A 20,735-nucleotide genomic window follows, 5' to 3' on the forward strand; every position below is an offset into this window, starting at 1 on the left:
GTACAATATAATTCAGTATCTCCAGCCTCTTTTTGAACAAGCCAAGGACCTTAAGATGCTTTAACCAAATGCAATGGAACGTCTCTCATCCTCTTTTGTTATAATGTCTAGAATATTTTTTTAGTTTCAATTTTTGTTTCACCATCCTCACACAAACAAGAAATCATTTTCACTAATTAAATTTAAAAAAAAATTTAACATTTATTTATTTTTGAAAGACAGAGAGAGAGCGCTAGTGTGAGAGGGGCAGAGAGAGAGGGTGACACAGAATCCAAAGCAGCCTCCGGCTCTGAGCTGTCAGCACAGAGCCTGACGTAGGGCTCGAACTCATGAACCACAGATCATGATCTGAGCCGAATACAGACGCTTAACCGACTGAGCCACCCAGGTGCCCCAGTAATTAAATTTTTCAACATGTTACCAATTTCTGTAATTACTGTTGTTTCTTCCATGCCATGGTTTCCTTTTGGACTTCGTAATATCACAGAGGCCTAGTCTATGATAATATTTTAGCGAGAAATCTATAGGTAGTAAACTCCTTTAAGTCTTTGTATGTCTGAAAATATCTCTATTTTCCTTCGTTATTGAGGAAAAGTTTAACACACCCTTCTAGGTTAATTTATTTTTTTGCCCCTCAGCATTTGGAATATATTGCTCCATTCTCCTCTGACAATTCGGTTTTTTAGGTGTTCAGAACTGCCATCATAAGCAGGATCCCGTCAGACACTCCATATCATACAGGCAGGAAGCCCAGCAGAAATCCAATAACAAATGAAAAGGCATAAACAAGCTGCATGAATAGGTATCCCAGACTCCCATGCCACACAGCAAGGCTGCACTAGAAGACCATTATGAGCTCACGCCAATGGTTACATTGGTGGTTCTTGTATGAACAGCTAAAGGAGGAGGAAAAAGCTTGAGCCCTTATGTATAGATTTATGGATAGACTGGCTTGATAAAGAAAGCTCCAGTGGGAAATGGAAAACAACTGCATGACAGCACTGCTCAGTGTGTCCTTGAATGATAATGGAGAGCAAAAATTCCTCAAAGGGTAAAGCTTTGGGCTTTTACCTAATGATCCACTTTGTGTGGAGTTCAATAAATTAGTTAAGGCTAAAAGCTACACAAGTCAACTTTGAATTCTTCTCCTCTTATCCATTATTATTAGTTAATATTTTTAGTTTTAAGAAAACAGAAAACTCAGTCAAGCTACTTCTGTAAAAAAAAAAAGTGGGGGAGATTTTATGACAAGGATACAAGAATATTTTCTAGAACTCCAGGGCAGGAATGAAACCAGGCCTAAAGAAAACTCTAGAAACAGAGATTAGAATTGCATCTATACTCTTCCTCCATCTCCTCTCTGTTCCTCTCTGGATGTATGATTTCATCTCTTTCTCTCTCATTTTCTCTCCGTTTCTCTATACACTGTCATTTTCTGCTTTTCTACTAGAAATGGTATGTAGAAAATGGCCAATCTACATCTGTCAAAGTTTTATATGTATGTATGAGTGTACGTCATGACCCACAATCTGGGAAACTTAAGTTTAAAATTTGGTGTAGGGGTGCCTGGGTGGCTCAGTTGGTTAAGCGTCTGACTTCAGCTCAGGTCATGATCTCACAGCTCGTGGGTTTGAGCCCCACATCAAGGCTCTGTGCTGACAGCTCAGAGCCTGGAGCCTGCTTCGATTTCTGTGTCTCCTGCTCTCTCTGACCCACCCCTATTCGTTCTCTCTCTCTCTCTCTCTCTCTCTCTCTCTGTCAAAAATGAATAAACATTAAAAAAAATACTAATAAATGAAATTTGGTGTAAATACAGATTCCCAGGTTAAAAACAAAAACAAACAAAGCCAAAAAACACCTCTAACTGTCACAGCTTGAATGAGGTGCCTATTCCAGATCCAAACAAATTATGTAGAGAGTCATCTCATTCAGAATGGTTGCTAGAAGCTTTGCCTTGACTCTGAGGAAGAACTGGGTCATGATAAGATGAATAGATAAACTCATCCTCATTTAGTCTCTCAGTTATCCTGGCTGAAAACCTCAAAGTCCGATTTGGCTTATCCTTCTCTCTTATTTATTATATAGTTCTGTCACCAAGAACAATTTCATTCTTCTCTCAAAATTACTCTTTTTTCTATTCTACCTTCATTTCCACTGCTTTATTATTTGCCAAAATGATAGATCCAAAAAAAAAGTTCACTATAGTTAAATTTGCATTTCTTTACTGGTGGAAATAAATATTTTTCATTTTTCCTTCATGTTATAGACTATTAGTATTTCTGTTTCATTGGTTTGTGTTATATGAATTATGTGTCTCCCTCTTCTCATTCATATTTTGAAGTACTGATCCACCCCCCCCCACGTGACTGTACTTAGAGATAGGGCCTTTACAGAAGAAATTAAGGTTAATTTGGGTTACAAGTATGGAGCTCTAATCAATAGGTGCTCTTATAAGAGGAAGAAATGCCAGGGAAGCTTGCCTACATAAGAAAGGCCATGGAAAGACACAGTGAGAAGGCTTTCTGCAAATCAGGGAGAAGCCTCAGGAGACACTAAAACTGTCAACGTCTTATTCTTGGACTTCTAGTCTCCAGAATTGTGAGAAAATAAATTTCTGCTAAGCCACCTAGTCTGTGATATGTTGTTACAGCAGGCCTAGCTGACTAGCACAGTTTCCCTGTGTTCATATTCCATTTTTCTTTTCTTTTCTTCTGGTGAGAGCTCTCTTAATATTAAGGCTATTAGCCTTTCATACAAAATAAATGTTACAAATATTTCTCCCAGTTTATTTTGTACCCCCTCACCTTTCTCTTTTGTTTTGTTTTATATACTGAAGTATTTTTTAGTGTAGTAAAAGTTTTCAAGCCTTTCATTATGGTTGCTACATTTGAAATTGTGCTTAGAAAGTTCTTCCATTGTTACAGCATACTTATAGTCACCTATATTTTCTTCCAATTCTTTTTTTGTCTCATCTGAATTTTACTTTCAGCGTATGATGTAAGATACAGATCAATTCTTTTTTCATACAGCTAACCAATTATCCCTGTACCACTTACTCATTTTCCCATTTATTTTAAATATATTATCATATCCTAAACACTTATATGCACTTAAAATTTCTGTTGCTTTTTATTTATGATATTCATTTATTCAATAACTCATTTTGGAAATTATATTGTTCCACATTTATCATTAAGGAAAAAGAATTTTCCACCAAATTCAAGAAGCACTATTTTGGGTGTCTCAAATGATAAAAATTACAAAAATATTAAGGAGAAAAGTTTTTAAATTAAAATACTATCACATACTTGTTTTTAGTTATAAATAAACATCAAAATAGATACAAAATTGCTTTAACCCAAATGAAAGAGGGAAGGGGGTACCATCTGATTTACTTGCATTTTTTGATCTAACTAAATGATAAGAAAAGAAAAACAGAGGGGAAGCTTCATGAGGATTGTCAGTTGGCCTTTTCAGGTTCTTTCAAGAGAACAGTTGTCTTTTTAATTAGTTATCTTTAAAAGGTTTTCTTTTTTTTTTTTTTTTTTTCCTCATGGGACAGGAGAGGTAATATCTATGTAAAAATATCTTTTACATACTTAGTGGTAAGAATAAAACCTACCTAATGGGGATCAGTGGTTTGAAATTGGTGTTGTTCTCTCAAGAAAGGGGTACAGATAAGATCTAAGTTGCACAGACCCAACAATGTTCATGTTGAATGTGCTCTGACACCAGTCGAGTCTCTCCTGTCAATATTCAAAGCCAGAATCATTCCAGGGATTTTAAAGAAAATTCAAAAGATGAAAATCATGTCAAATCTATTACTATTGGCTATTCACTATTTTCTCTTTGCTTTCCACATGGCAAGCACTTAAAACCACACTGCAAACGTGAAAAGTATTGCCAACATAACTTTAGAAACAATGACACTGAAACTCGAGGAATCATTAACTCCCCAAGATTAAACTAGCAGAAAGCAGTTCATTGCAACAGAACTCTTTCCCGTACCGTGGCGCTGTGCAGCCTCAAAGAGCGGTCTGTGCCCAAGACGAACCGGTAAAGTCAAATTAGACAGGGCTGGGGACAATCGCAGACCGGCGTCAGAGAAATGTAAAAGCACTCTCACTCTGCCCAGCCTGGCCTCTCCGGAGCTTCTTTGGAGGTAAGCTAGATAGGGGGACAGTCACGGACGGTGGGCATGGAAAGGCGGCGCTAAGAGGGAGGGCGCAGAGAAAACTCACTAAGATTTTTGGAAGCCGTAACGTAAACACGTTAAAAACTATTGATAACGTGCCCAGCCACATCTGGTAAAGGAGACACTGCAAAATCCTCGCAGCTCGCATCCATAACTGTGGGCCCTCCAAGCCCATCCCAGCATCCTTTGCACCACGCACAAAAAGGCTGGCGCGGTTTGGCTCCTTCGGCCGCCGTAGTCTCTAAGTTGCTATGGAAACCCAGCTACCCTCGCTATGTCTTTGCAGCAGGCCCCTCAGTCGCGGGTGTTCGTGGAACTGGTTCCCTGGGCTGACCGGGGCCGGGAGAACAATGTGGTCTCGGGGGGTGAGTTGCTGCCAGGACCCCGACGCCACGTCCCTTCAGCACAGGCCCAAACTGCGACCCGCGAGGTGCACGTTAGCGGCACCGCTGAGGTGTCTGCGAGCCCCGACCGGGCGCAGGTGGCGGTGCTAGTGAGCAGCACGAAGGAGGCGGCGGCCGAGGCCAAGAAGAGCGTTTGCCGCCGCCTGGACTACATCACACAAAGCCTCCAGCAGCAAGGTGTGCAGGTGAGAGCTTCGTTGGGGAGGGGCCTCGGGCCGGACCGCAAAAAGCGGAGGCAGAGTTCCAGGCTCCGACGGGTGTCAGTTGGAGGTGGCGAGGGTCTTGACCTTATCTCATCGGTATTACAGAGCGACAGGACCTGGCGGAGTAGAACTTTCGGCCCATTTTTCTTCTAGATGAAAGCAGTTATTGGTCCCAGTGGCTTATGAAATAAAAGAATGTAAATGGAGTAGGTTTTTATTTGGCGACATTTGCCGCAGTAATTTTGTATTTTACCTTGATATGGTTAACTGTTAGACCTGACACATTAGATGAAAGTGCTTGCCTGAGTATACTAGACACTAATATATTTTTTTTTGTTTTTATTCCGCACCAGGCAATTAGCAAGTGAAAGCATGCTTCCTCCCAACTATGTAAAGATTTGCTTGGAGTGGTTCCTCAGTATTTTTCCGCAAACAGCAACGTGAGGAGGAAAATTGCATCCATTATCGTTTAACGAGCACTCAAAACATTTCGGCAAATTTTTTAGTTTTAACTTTAAAAACCAGCCAGTATATTGTAGATGCCACATAAATGAAATACCTTTACTTACCAGAGATGTCCATAAAACAAATCCCTAAGTAAATCTACCTAAACTCTGCTTGTAAGAAAAGGAGAAAAAAATGAACCAGCTTTTTATTTCATCTGAACAACAGTTCTGTTAGACAGGTTTTAATATCCCCATTTAGATTCAAAGAGGTTACATAATGCTCTAAGCTTTAGTCAGGGCAGTGTTTGAACTCTTATCTTCCTGAGACTAAACTCTACATTGCTTCCAACCATAGTTGGCCCCAGATAATTAGAAAAAGGAAATGAAGAAGCCACAGAATGAGTCGACTATCTCATTTCCTTCATTTTACATAGTATGGCTCAAAAGGCCAGAGTTGCGATTATCCAAAGTAACACTGAGTTCATAAAAGTGCTTCTAGTCTATTGTTAGAAATGGCACACCCCCAAAAAGCAATTTTATTGCTTTAAGGAAAAAAATACATTTGTACTGCATTTACAGACATAGAATTATTTTAAAAGTCATTTGGAACAGATGTCTCCATGATTTTAGAGTTTAGAAGAATTCAAAGGCTAATTATAGACAATGTGATTTAAGTGGTTTGCTATGTGGAAAAAATTTCCTCGTAAAAACTATTGCCAGTGCTACAGTCCTGTTTGAACAATATAACTAATTCTTAAGTATACCGAGCTCACATGGCTATAACTTCTAACATGGAAAGCAATAAATTACTGCATCTAACTTAATTACATCAAGGTTCAGTGTTCAAGACAGAAAACGTCAGTAATCTCCCAGTTATCTCTGCTAATGGAATAAAGCAGTCATGTAGACAATTTATTCAGTAGATGATGCAAAAAACAATTTATATTACTTTTCAGGATGAATTATAATGGGTTTTCACAAAGGTATTCATTTTAGACTTTGGAATTGGGGGTTTAAAAACATCACTCCCCTACTTTAGGGTCTCCTCATATTCCAGGTTCCTTTGCTTAATAGATGGAACCTAACTCTGTTTCCTCTCTTGTCTCTCCCCTCCTTGACTAGCTGACTCCCAGTTTTTCCTTTAAGAACTAGCCCAAGGGGGGGCGCCTGAGTGGCTCAGTCGGTTAAGCGTCCGACTTCGGCTCAGGTCATGAGTTCAAGCCCCGCGTCAGGCTCTGTGCTGACTGCTCAGAGCCTGGAGCCTGTTTCAGATTCTGTGTCTTCCTCTCTCTCTGACCCTCCCCCATTCATGCTCTGTCTCTTTCTGTCTCAAAAATAAATAAACGTTAAAAAAATCTTAAAAAAAAAAAAAAAAAAGAACTAGCCCAAGGAGCGCCTGCCTGGCTCAGCCAGCGGAGCATGCAACTCTTGATCTCAGGGTTCGTGAGTTCGAGCTCCATGTTGGGTGTGATTGCTTAAAAATAAAATCTTAAAAAAAGGAAAAAAGAATCAGCCCAAGCTTACTTTCTTGGCATTCCTTTTCTAACATAACTCTAGTCTCTGCCATACCACACTCTATTCCCTACTTATAATAAAACGTATCCCTCTGTATTTTAAATTGTTGCTTTACTGGTATCTCCTTCATATTCTGAACCTCTCGAGCACAGACCATTTTCTATCTCTTGCTCTGCATTCAAGGGTTACGCTTCACACACATCACATAGTATATACTCAAAACATGGTTTTTGAGGGGTGCCTGGGTGGCTCAGTTAGTTAAGCATCCCATTTCGGCTCAGGTCATGATCTTGCAGTTTGTGAGTTCAAGCCCGGTGTCAGGCTCTGTGCTGACAGCTCGGAGCCTGGAGCCTGCTTTGGATTCTGTGTCTCCCTCTCTCTTTCTTCCCTCACTCACACTCTGTCTCTCTCTCTGTCTCTCTCTTTCAAAAATAAATAAACTTTAAAAAATGGCTTTGAATGACTAAAAAAAAAAATGAAGCACTAAAACTATTCAACTATATTATAGATCAACTACATTATAGATTATTTTATGATCATATATAGTTTCACATATGAAGGCATACCCTCATTTTCAGTGTTGTATTTTTTTAATGTTTATTCATTTTTGAAAGAGAGAGAGAGGCTCTCTCTGCCCCTCCCCCGTTCATGCTCTGTCTCTCTCTGTCCCAAAAATAAATTAAAAAAAAAAAAAAAAAAAAAAAACGTTGAAAGAGAGAGAGAGGGAGGGAGAGAGAGTGGGGGGGTGGGGCAGAGAGAGAGAGGGAGACACAGAATCTGAAGCAGTCTCCAGGCTCTGAGCTGTCAAGAGTCAGACGCCGGGCTCAAACCCATGAACCCTGAGATCATAACCTGAGCCAAAGTCAGAGGCTCAACTGACTAAGCCACCCAGGCGCCCCTTCATGGAGAAATGTTTTAAAGATACTAAGCAGTATTTATTCAACCATCAGACATTTTTTAAGCATTTCCTGTCAGTGTTTAATTTTAAATAGCACTTACGTGATAGTAATTATTTTGTTTTCCAATGTGTATGTTCCTTTCGTAGGTACAAAGTCCAATATTTGCCTACTCACAATTGTGGGGTTTTTTGATAAATGTGTAATAGATGCATATTTCTGGGCACCAGAAATGGAAGTGACTCTGTCAGATCTTGAATAGTGACCAAAATGAAAGCATTCCAATTCCGCACTAGAATGCAGCAAGTATGTGTTCAGAGCACTGTATACAGTTCATTATGGCTAGGACACAGGAGTACTTGGGAAAAATGGACGAGAACTGAGATAAGACTGAAGAAGAAGGCTGTAGGCAGAACATGGAAGAAGGCCTTGTTTGCTGCATTGAGGAGTTTTGAATGTTATTGGTGATAAAAAACCGCTTATTACTGCTAGATCTTTTACAAATGTTATCTCATTTGATACTCATTCCCATCATATGAGACTGGCATTTCAATTGCTATTTATAGATGAGAACTCTTGGGATCAAAGTGATTATTGGCAGGTCGCTTGCCCAAGGTCACACAGCTAGAAAGTGACAGAGTTTCAACTCCAGTCAAGAATTTCGACCTCAAAGCTCTTGCTCTTAACCACTATAGTATGTCTCTGCTTTATTGTCTTGGCAGTGGGTGATTGAGTTTTAAGTAGGGGATGTAGCAGATGCTATTGATACCCCACACTTGTATCCCTTGGCACTTCACATTTGTGTGCATACAGGCCCAACTTCCATCTGCCAACATGGAGCGTCCTTTGCCAGTTTTTCCTGGCTGCAGCTTTTCCTGGCTCCACCCACAAATGGGCCAGCCAGTAGTGCCAGAGGATTAACAGCCCCTCCCCAAGCTCTAACAGCCTTCAGCTACGAAGTGAGGGAAGTGAATGGAAGGAGACCTTACCTCTAGGGCAGGATAGCTCTGAGGCATATGTTCTGCCCTGGCTCCCAGAATTTTCTCTGCAGGAATAAGTTCCAGTTGCCCACAGTGGTGACCGCTTGACAATGCACACTTCAATGGCTTGCTTTCCTTTTGTTTCACTTCCCATTCCCCTATGGTGCTTCCAAGGATTATCTTTTTTTTTTTTTTTTTCCCCCCCCCCCCCCCCCCCCCCCCCACCCCGGGAGAGGGCAAAGAGACCGGGAGGCAGAGGATATGAAGCAGGCTCCATGCTGACAGCAGAGAGCCCAGTGGGACCTGGAACTCACAAAACCATGAGATCATGATCTGAAATGAAGTCGGCTGAGCCACCCAGGCGCCCCTCTTGGGATTGCCTTAAAAATTAACTGCTTGTACTCACATCCATGTTTCAGAGTCTATTTCTAGGTGCATTCAAATTATGATAGGGAGTAGTAGGAATAGATTGAGCATATCATAGTTTTTCATTATTAAAAATGGTGACAAAATGAATAACCTTGTTGCTAGGTATTTATACATGTTTTTAATTATGTTTTTGGACATTAATTCCTGGCTTATGCATATTTTTAAGGCTTATGAAAAATTACAGTGTAGGACAATAAGTTTACAACTTCACTACAAATATATCTTTGGCATAGTGGGCATTATTTTCTTTTTTAACTTTGCCAAGTCAGTAGCCCAAAAAAATGTTACTGTCATTTCCTATGTTTCTTTTTTTTTTTTTTACATTTGAGGTTAAACTTTTTTCATGTGAGTTGCCAGTTCATAAAACTTTGTCTGCTTTTTCTACTCTTTTATTAATTTATGGGAACTTTTTAAAAATTAGTTTCAGCTGTACAGTATAATGATTCAGCAATTCTGTACATTTCTCAGTGCTCATCAATGTAATACTCTTAGCTTCCTTTATCAATATCCCACCCCCCACTTCTCCTCTGGAAACCACCAGTTTATTCTCTGTAGTTAAGAGTCTTTTTTGGTCTCTTTTTTTCTTATTTGTTCATTTGCTTTGTTTCTTAAATTCCACAAATGAGTTATATTATATGGTGCTTGTCTTTTTCTGGCTGAGTTATTCTACTTACCATTAAATCCTCTAGATCCATTCATATTGTTGCAAATGGCAAGATTTCATTCTTTTTTATAGGTAATAGTTCAGAGTGTGTGTGTGTGTGTGTGTGTGTGTGTGTGTACACATATAAGTGTCTCACATCTTTATCTATGGATGAACACTTAGGTTGCTTCCATATCTTGACTACTGTAAATAATGCTGCAGTAAACATAGGGGTGCAGATATCTTTTTCAGTTAGTGTTTTCATTTTCTTTGGGTAAATATCCAGTAGTGGAATTACTGGATCATATGGTAATTCTGTTTTTAACTTTTGAGGTCCCTCCATACTGTTTTCCACAATAGTACACCAATTTACATTCTCACCAACAGTGTACAAGGGTTCCTTTTTCTCCCTATCCTCGCCAAAATTTGTTACTTCTTGCATTTTTTATTTTAGCCATTCTGACAGATATAAGGTGTTAACGCACTGTGGTTTTAATTTACATTTCCCTGATGATGAGTAATGTTGAGCATCTTTTCATGTGTTTATTGGCCATCTGTATGTCTTCTTTGGAAAAATGTATGTTCAGTTCCTCTGCCCATTTTTTAATTGGATTATTTGTTTTTATGGTGTGAAGTTGTATAAGTTCTTTATCTATTTTGGATATTAACCCCTTATCAGATATATCATTTGCAAATTATCTTCTCCCATTCAGTAGATTGCCTTTTTGTTTGGTTGATGGTTTCCTTCACTGTGCAAAAGCTTTTTACTTTGGTATAGTCCCAATAGTTTAATTTTGCTTCTGTTTCCCTTGCCAAATGAGACATATATAGAAAAATGTTTCTATGACTAATATCAAAGAAATCATTGCCTGTGTTTTCTCATAGGAAATTTATGGCTTCAGATCTCACATTTACGTCTTTAATCCATTTTGAGTTTATTTTTGTGTATGGTCTAATGAAAGTGGTCTGGTTTTATTCTTTTGCATGTAGCTATCCAGTTTTCCCAATACCATTTGTTAAAGAGACTGCCTTGTTCCCATTGTATATTCATGCCCCCTTTGTTGTAGATTAATTAATTAATTAACTGTCATAGGCCCTATAAGTGGGGTTTATTTCTGGGTTCTCTATTCTGTTCCATTGATCTGTGTGTCTGTTTTTGTGCCAACATCTACTGTTTTGATTACTGCAGCTTTGTAGTATATCCTGAAATCTGGGATTGTGATACCTCTAGCTTTGTTTTTCTTTTTCAAGATTATTTTAAGGGAACCTTAAGATTATCAATAACTCTCTCATTATTGCAAATATTTTCCCAATTTCATATTTGCCATATTTGTTTACAGTATTGAACATTCAAAATTTTTAAATTTTATTTAGCTAAAATCACTAATCTTGTCAGTATGTTTCTTGCCTTTGGTATAATACTTATTGGGTCCTTCCCAAGCCTAAGGTTATATAGCTGTTAACTAATATTTCCTGGAACTTTTAGGGACCCTTTATACTACATTAAATATTTGCTGTGTTGGAATTTATTTTGGTGTAAGGAAAAGGGCTTTGTTTTCTCTTAAATGGGTAAGTGGCTCTACACTTATTTTATGTAACTTTTAGGGAAGGTTTAAAACATCAGGCAAACCAGTTCTTTCTGCATTCTCTGTTATTCTGAGTTTAATAAGTTCAGGTTTCTACTTTATGTTTTAGAGTAATTGCATTTGGTAGTCAAACACTGAGTAATCATACTCTTGTACTTTCTGCTTCAGGCAGAAAATGTAACTGTGACAAAGGATTTTAGAAGAATGGAAAATGCTTATCACATGGAAGCAGAGGTATGTACTTATCATGAAAAATAATTGGAAACAGCATGACTTTGTGGATACAATTTACATTTATTTTTATTCTTGAACTGAAATGTATAGGAGGACTGCTTCTCATGATATTGATAAAAGATTATTTTTCTCAGGGTGCCTGGGTGGCTCAGTCGGTTAAGCATCTGACTTGAGCTCAGGTCATGATCTCAGTCGGTTGATTCCCCCATCGGGCTGTGTGCTGACAGTTCAGAGCCTGGAGCCTGCTTCGGATTCTGTGTCTCCCTCTCTCTGCTCCTCCCCCACTCATGTTCTGTTTCTTAAAAATAACAATCGAAAGAAAAGAATTTTTTTTAATTATTTTTTATTTTTATTATATATATATGTGTATATATGTGTATACATATTATATATATGTGTGTATATGTGTATATACACATTTTTTTTTAATTTTTTTTTTAAAGTAATCTCTATACCCAACATGGGGCTTGAACTCACAATCTGGAGATAAGAGTCGTGTGCTCTTCCGACTGAGCCAGCCAGGCGCCCCTGTATGAGCTTTTAAAATAAATTGTAATGAGATATATTTACGAGAAATTGTTTTGAAATGGAATAAAAATAGCAAGAAGGAAGAGCAGTTAATTGCCCCCTGAATGAAATTTTAGTAAAGTTATCACCTAGTGAGCAGGAAAACACTATAGGAAATTTCTTCTCAGATAAAAAGAAAATTAATAATGTCCTAACATAAGGATTGAAACACTTTTCAACCTTCTTTTCTTTCATAATGCAATTTTACTCTATCGTGCTAAGTTATCAGGTTTTTGTTTTTTTTGTTTTTTTTTTTTTTTTACAAAAACACTTGGGACACCTGGCTGGCTCACTCAGTAGAACGTGTGACTCATGATCTCAGGGTTGTAAGTTTGATCCCCACATTGGGTGCAAGGTTACTTAAAAATAAAATCTTTAAGGGGTGCCTCAGTTGGTTAGGCATCTGACTTTTGATCTCAGGGATATGAGTTCAAGCCCCATGTTGGCCTCTGCACTGGGCATGATGCCCACTTAAAAAAAGAAAAACTCTTATAATTAACTAAAAAAAATAAAGACCACTCAATTAAATTAAAAAGAACAAAATATTTTTTGTACACTCAATGATAACATTTAATTTCTACAACTGCCTATACTTTTTACTTATTTTTAAAGATTTTATGATCAGGATTTTATGAAATCAGGTATGTTATAGTTGTGGTTAGGTTATAGGACTACGATTTGTTTCAGCATCCAAACATCTTGGGATTTGTGTGCTAGTTCCATGCTGCCTCCTCACAGGAAGCAAACAAGAATGGAGTTAGAGATAAACTCTTATTTATCTAGTCAGATAATCTTTTTGTTTTTAATGTTTATTTTTGAGAGAGAGAGAGAGAATGAGTACGAGTGGGGGAAGGAGCAGAAATTGTTTTCTTAAAATAAGTTTTTCAATTTGGGGCTCTTTGGGTGATATTACAATACTGGATGTCTTGAAAAAAAGGAAAAACAGGATGAAGAACAGAGGGGTAAGAGTCTGTATTATAGAGAACAAAGCTGGAAGTTATTCTAGCACTCCTCCAGCAGTGATTACCTGTCAGGACTTCAGGCTCTAATGAACATACATTGGCTCAGGTTATCTCAAGTGAATGGGGTTTAGTGTGAGGGTACCCCAAGTAAGGAGAAAAAGGAATGGTTCCAGCAAATACACAGAAAAGCTTCATGGAAAACTGGCATCATTTTCAGACTTAAGTTGTTTTAGGGACCAACTGTGCAGTTACAGAAAATGCATTAGAGCTGCTTGTTTTGTTAGAAGAACATGATTAAATTAGGACTTGGCTAAACTCTGCTTTTTTCCCCTTCTGTTATACTTTTTAATGTCCCATACTCAACTTCTTTAGAGAATCTGATCATATTTTGTATAGGGCTCCCTGATAGCCAGAATTCTTATATCATGCAATCTGATAATATTACCCTTAGGTCAGCATCAGCAGTCAGCAGAGACCAGGGTGATGGGGTCACAAAGTACAAAATAATGTCTAACATATACCAGTACCCTTGTGGACAGTTAAATATATAAAGTTAGATTAGGAGGTAGAACATTACTTTACAAAATAACTAAGATTTTTATCCTGAATGGCACTTTAGAGATTCTTTATCTAAACTCCCACCTACCCCCTGCTGTTTCTCTTTATTTTAAAGGTAAGAATATTGAAAGTTAGAAATGATGTAAGTACATGAATATAAAAAGCTTATTCCATTTTCAGATGTCTAATCAATACAAATTTTTCTAACATCAAGCCAGAATGGACTTAGTAGTACTCATCCGTTATTAATGATGTACCTCTCCAAGAACAAAAGGCAAATACTACTTCCTTGAAGTATATACTTGAAGTTCAGTATCATGTTGATGCTAGTTTTTTCTTCTCCAGGGGTAAGAATCCCCAGTTTCTTTAGTCATTTCTTATAATAAGACAAACTACTGAGTTAACCAATTTCCATCCAAAGCACCTACAACACAACTACAGTGTCCTAATTGTGATTTAACCAGTCCACATTAGTGAAAGATGATTATCTCCTTTACTCTGGAATGTTTAAGACTGAACTTGGTACTTGTATCACATTGTTCCCTTATGTTGAGCTCACAGTTATAATCAGTAATTAAAATTATCAAAGTATCTTTCTCACATGCTGCTTTCACATATTTCTATTTTATACTTGTTATTGCTATTTCAAAATAAAGTATGAGAGTTTAAATTTATCTCTGTAAAATTTTATCCACTAGATTTGACCATGTTTCCAGCCTGTTAGGATCTTTTTGGATCTTGATTTTATCAATCAGTGTTTATACTCTGCCTGGCCAGCTTTCTGTCACCTGCTGATTTTATCATCCGTGTACCCATCTGTGTAATTAATAAAAATACTAAGTAACATCAATCAACTATGACCTTGACAATGTTGCCATGAAGACTATATGTCAGTATATCCTAAGTAAAAAATAAATTCTTTATTGCTACAGTATTTCTCTGGTAACTTGCCAGTTAGGAAATCAAGTTTAATATATCGTGATTTGTTCTTAGTAATCTCAAATATACATGCTCAATAGATTGGCCTTTGGATAGAAATAATTTTGCAGTGGTTGAGAATGTTAGAGATCAGAAGAAAAGCATAGAGTTGGTGAACTTCACTCTCGGGAAAAAAACAAAGTGAAAAGTCAGATGAGTTCTTACCTAACATCTCATCAAGAAACTCAGTACTTAAGAGAACTTAGAAGATTTTACTCTTAAATTCCTGTGTCCTTATTTTGTTCTTCCCTGAATGCCTTCTTGTAGGACCATTAAAATGAGAAAACCCTGTATTCTTTTCTTCAGTGACAGAACTAAAAACAAAAACTGGGGGATATTTAAAAAGGGAAGAAAATAATAGATTGTGGTAATACCAAAAAGAAAAGAAAATATACAAAGTACTTGGAGGCCTGTGGCAAGGTAACAAAATGAATGACAAGGTCCTATCTTCTTTGTTTCTCATAGAAACCTTTTCTTTCCTAATTCCTTACAAACTAATTTTTTTAAGTATTTATTTATTTAGAGCGTGGGAGAGAGAGGGAGCACATGGGGGGTAGGGGGGGTGAGCAGCAGAGAGAGAGAGAGAGAGAGAGAGAGAGAGAGAGAGAGAGAATCCCAAGCAGGCTCCACACTATAAGCACAGAGCCCGACAAGGGACTGGAACTCAGGAACTGTGAGATCATGACCTGAGCCGAAAGCAAGAGTCAGACACTAAACCAACTGAGCTACCCAGGTGCCCCACAAACTAATTTTTAAAATAATCTTTTAGAATCTTGCCCAGAATTGAAAGGCGTCTAGCCTACTACATGTAGTTTGTTCAGTTTTATACACTTGCCTTTTTTGGAAATTAGAACCGCAAGTATTTTTAAAGAGGCTTTTGGCCTGTTTCGCTATGGTAATTGAGATTAGCAATAATTCAGAAGTCCCATTTGCAGAAAATTTTAATAAACTGAGATTTGATTTCTCCAGGAGACAAATTCATTAAAAGCACTTAAGAGCTCACCTTTCGGGTACTTGGCTCACTCAGTCAGTACAGCATGAGACTCTTGATCTTGGGGTCATGATTGAATTCCACATTGGGGGTAGAGTTTACTTAAAACTCACCTATTCTGGAATTCAGTTTCTCTTTTAGTACTGAAATTTCTAAACTAATGAGGATTCTTCTTGACCAAAGAGATGGGAAGCATTTATCTATCAATCTGTTCTGTAATTTAATATAGCTATTACAAGATAGTGTGTAAATGTGCATACATTTGTAATCACATTATTTTACCATGATGAAACATATAATGAGGATTCTGAATATACAGATTTATCTTTATCTTCAAAGTATTAGGTACTTAAAATATTTTTATCCTAAATGCCTCTTTAAAAATTGTGATGCAACATCTCTATTCAGCAAAATGACTCAACTTCATTAACTTGGATTTCTGTCTAGCTACATTTTGATTATATATCACATTGCTGAATTTAAAAGCAGAAGTTCAGACCACTGGAAGACTTAAAACAGTTCTTGAACTGTTAGAAAAAGCAGAAAACAGTTTTTTTTCCTACCAAATTTACTTGTTAATCATTCAACACACTTACTCCTAAACTATACTTTGTTCATGGTCTGTGTATCAATGTAGATGTACTTCTAAAAGCTACATCTGCTAACTTTTTAAGTCATGGTAATGGTAAGAGGGAAGAAAGGCAGAGAAAATCTTCTTTGAGCAGCCATGGAGCTGATCTTAACAGACAGGTTTTCCTGTTATTTATAGAAATAGAGCAAGTAAGTACCACATGTTAATCCTGATTCTGTAGGAGTAAATTTGCCTCAGATGATTAGGGGTAGAGGGGAATTGAAGAAGGAAAAATTAGTATCTTTTTTGCAACCTGCTTAGGAATTTTTACTGTCCTTCCAGATAACTTATTTTTAGCAAAGAAGAATACCAAGGATGCAAAGGATTCAGCATATTTCATAGGAAAGCGGGTATATTTATAAAAATTATTTTTGTTTTAAGTTATCAGAGTAGAAATTGGAATAAATTTTAAAAATAAAATGCATTTCAAGGGCACTTGTATAGCAAAGAATTGCTTTTGTTGACACCTGGAACCTGTTATACTCAATCACTTTAATCTCCATGCAGAGAAACCCTTTGAACTCTCATATTTGGCTACCTTCCAACTTCCACAGAGTCACCGTACATCTTTTTATGTTTCATTACATGTAATGAAATGTATGTACAGGGCCGCTGTGGCACTTTTATAGATTAAATACAGCCACAAAAGACAGGATTTGTTTCCATATTTAAACTATGCAAATGCAGAAAAGTATTTATTGTCTGTACTTCTTATTAAGGGCAGCCTATAGGCATTTTGGAACTTTGATTTTCAACCAGGAAGGAAATATAAATTTGGAAACTTACCCAGAGATTAAAAACTAGCATCTTGGGTATGGCTGAGGAAATTGATTTTGACTAACAGAAAAGTTTATTAGCCCATATAGTGTTTAAAAAAACAAAACACACAAAAAAAGACTTCTCTTCAAAAGACAGACAAGACTCCTGCTTCTAAGGTAGAATAACATGCACCAGATTTACCTTCCCACCTGAAACAGCCAAAAAATTGACAAAGTAGATGAAACAATGGTTTTCAAAAGAGTGGACATAAAGCAATGAAACACTGTGATCCCTGAGAAAAAGGAAACAAACAAAAGTCCTACAGTTGTCCTAACTCAGTGTCTCAAGGTGTCCAGGCAGCTTCACAGGGAAGAGAACCCAGACAGAGCCTAGCAAACTCCTTGTATTGAAGAAATGGAATTGAGAGCCCAAACAAGACAGCTAGAGTTTGTAGGAGAGTAGAGGTCTGCAGAGAGAGAGGTCTTCGGAGAACCACGGAGGGGATACCACCAACCCCTGCCAAGTACTCAGCAGAATACTGATCAGCACACCTATGTGTGAAAATGACCTGAGGCTAGAAAAAGAATCACCCCAAAATTTAGAGGGAACAGTGTCTGGGGTTCATACAGGGCTGTATAGCACCAGATTAGAAAATTTTACAATTCATAGGGCATGAGGTGGAGTATACAGAAGTATCTTGCCTCAAACATTACTCCAGTCCCACGTAACAGATCTTAAAAGCAAACCGAAAGAGATCAGTTTCCAAGTAAGTTGATGGAATTCTAGAACAAATAATTATTTATAGTGGTATATACAAGAATATCCAACACCTCTCATAAAGTTAATTCACAAGGATTACCTGATCTACAAAACAGCATGGAAATAAAACTCACAATAAGGAGGAAAGTCAAACCAACCAAGAACCAATACAGATATTAAAATTAACAGACATAATCATTAGTTATTATAACTATTTCTTATGTTCAAAAGTAGAGATACTACTTAAAAATAATTTAATAAAATTTAATAATTTAGTTGTTGAGTATCAAGTAGGCTTATCTGTTACATATTATAAAATGACCTCGTTATCTGGCTTTAATTTTTTTCCTCATATTTAAAGAAAACTTTATTTTTTATTTTTATTTTTTAAAAGTTTTAAGTAATCTCTACACCCAGCATGGGGCCTGAACCCATGACCCCAAGATCAAGAGTCACATGTTCCTCCAACTGAGCCAGCCAGGCGCTCCTAGAGAAAACTTTAAAAGAAGCCATCAGGCATGAAAATAATTTCAAGTGTCATTTCATTTACAGGTCTGCATTACATTTACTGAATTTGGAAAAATGCAAAATATCTGTAACTTTCTTGTTGAAAAGCTAGATAGCTCTGTCGTCATCAGCCAGCCCCAGTTCTATCATACTCCAGGTTCTGTTGAGAATCTTCGGTAAGTTAAGCACATCTTTAACTAAATTATCAATTAAACAAAACTATTCAGTGCTAAAGTTCATTGAATGTCATATTAATAATCTCTGCATTTAATTCCTAAGACGGCAAGCCTGTCTTGTTGCTGTTGAGAACGCATGGCGCAAAGCTCAAGAAGTCTGTAACCTTGTCGGCCAAACTCTAGGAAAACCTTTATTAATCAAAGAAGAAGAAACAAAAGAATGGGAAGGCCAAATAGATGATCTCCAGTCATCCAGACTCTCAAGTTTATTAACTGTACAACAAAAAATCAAAAGTGCGACAATACATGTTGCTTCAAAAGTATTTATAACTTTTGAAGTAAAGGGGAAAGAGAAGAAAAGAAAAAATCTCTGAAATTCCAACTAAAATATATTGTATCTTTTTATTTTTATACTTTTTATGTTTGCTTTTTTCATGAATATATATATTGTATAATATAAAGTATTTCTCCCCCAAATCTGTCAGTCCTTGAATCCAGTCCCACAGTATCTAAGCTTGTTTTCTATTTTTAAAAATTTAACTATGAGAAATACTCTGAAAACAATGTGTTATATGTGCATACTTTTATACTGACAAGAAATGTTTATATTTCTACTACAGGAATAAATATTGGCAGTTATTAGCATGATTCTTAACATTAACAGAATGATGAGGAATACATTAACTCTTGATAAAAGCAGAGTGAGGTATACTAGGAAAATATTTTGATGCCAGAAATAAAATATATGGACCAGATCCTCTTCACCAGGCTCCTGTGATTGATTATACCAGCACTCTTTAATACAAATAAAAGAAAGTCACATAGTAATTTCAAATTACTTAGTTGACACATAGAAAAAAAAGTAAAAAATAAAGTAGTTGAAACTAAGTTTAATAATATTTTATTTAACCTAGTATGTCTAAAATATCATTTCAGCATGTAGTCAATATTTTAAAAATAACTAATGGATATTTATATAGTGTACATTTTATATTGTAACCATGTTAATTCAGATGCTAAATTTTCATCAGAAATAATCTGTATTTATTTACTAAAATGTAGTTGAAAAAATAGATTCACACACACACACACACACACACAGGTTGTTACAAACATGCTTAAAAGATATAGTAACTGAAGTAGCAATTTCAAGTAGCAATTTTCAAATTAAAATTTTTAAAAATTTAAAATTCAGTTCTTTGATTGCACTAGCCACATTTTAAGTACTTAAAAGTGGCTAATGGCTACTATGTTGGACAGTGCAGGGTTATACACTGAGATAATACTGATCTTAAGACTGAGATGTATAACAGCAAGTACATGGTATTGCTATTGCATTGCACATTATCTACAGATGATCATAAACCAAGACTGTTACTTAGCACAGGCTTCCATTTCTCACCATAGAGTTATACAGGTCCTAGCGCTCTTCCTTTGATATATCTTGATACTCATATACCAGTATTTCTTCCCTATAGCACGCTCTAGAATGTAGTTTACATCCCCACCCACCTTCTTAAGTGGCACTGAAACAATTTTATCTATCTCCTCTATAGTGTGTCCTTGGCAGGAGGGAGTGTAAAAGCTAAGAAGAAAAGTTTTAGATTGCAACACCCTGTGTTCAAATCCAGACTTTACTACTAGAATGTAAGCTCCTTTAGAATGAAGATCTTGTCTTGTTCACAGCTGCATTCTCAGACCCAGCATAGTATCAGGGCCAACACAGAGCAGGCTCTCAAATATCCGCTGTGTGAATTTACCAGAGGTGTAAACTTAGCCAGGCACTTTAATCTCTCTAAGCTTCTCTTTCCTCACCAATGAAATGAGGCTAAATATCTACGTTGCAGTGTTACTATAAGGGTTAAAGCTGATAAATACAAGACCACGAGAATAATACCCAGCACCACAGCTGTCACTCAGTAAATGGTTGCTATTATAGCAACTGCATTCTTTGATTACGATCAACCCAATTAAAAGTTGGCTCTTCCAAGTCTTCCATTAAGATGAATTGAAAGAGTCATATTAAAAACAAAGTTATCACAAAAACAGTTTAAGATAGGCTTTTATTTCCAAAAAACAAAGCTAAATAAATTCCACTGTAGCTTTTATTTATCCAGTTGGATAGGAAAATACTGTGGGGGTTCAACATCAAGAAAAAAATTGTTTATACTCAATAAACAATTATATTTGTAGATTTTTCTTAGCTGTATCTTTATTATAATTTGGCTCCATTATATTTGGTAAAGTTTTCTACTTAGCATGAAATACCTAAAAACAAATTTTAAGTTACCAAATAGTTTTTAGAATTTACATGAA

General features: G+C 36.8%; 1 protein-coding gene across 1 annotated transcript; it reads left to right on the top strand.

The window, feature by feature from the left end:
- Nucleotides 1–4,440: 4,440 nt before the first annotated feature.
- IRAK1BP1 (interleukin 1 receptor associated kinase 1 binding protein 1) lies at nt 4,441–19,183 on the top strand. Its single transcript, XM_049653912.1, has 4 exons — nt 4,441–4,784; nt 11,466–11,531; nt 18,289–18,419; nt 18,523–19,183. Exons 1-4 carry the CDS (start codon nt 4,470–4,472, stop codon nt 18,791–18,793), a joined length of 783 nt encoding a protein of 260 aa, XP_049509869.1. The 5' UTR covers nt 4,441–4,469; the 3' UTR covers nt 18,794–19,183.
- Nucleotides 19,184–20,735: the final 1,552 nt, after the last annotated feature.

Source organism: Panthera uncia, assembly GCF_023721935.1.
Source record: "Panthera uncia isolate 11264 chromosome B2 unlocalized genomic scaffold, Puncia_PCG_1.0 HiC_scaffold_24, whole genome shotgun sequence".
Lineage (NCBI taxonomy): Eukaryota > Metazoa > Chordata > Mammalia > Carnivora > Felidae > Panthera > Panthera uncia.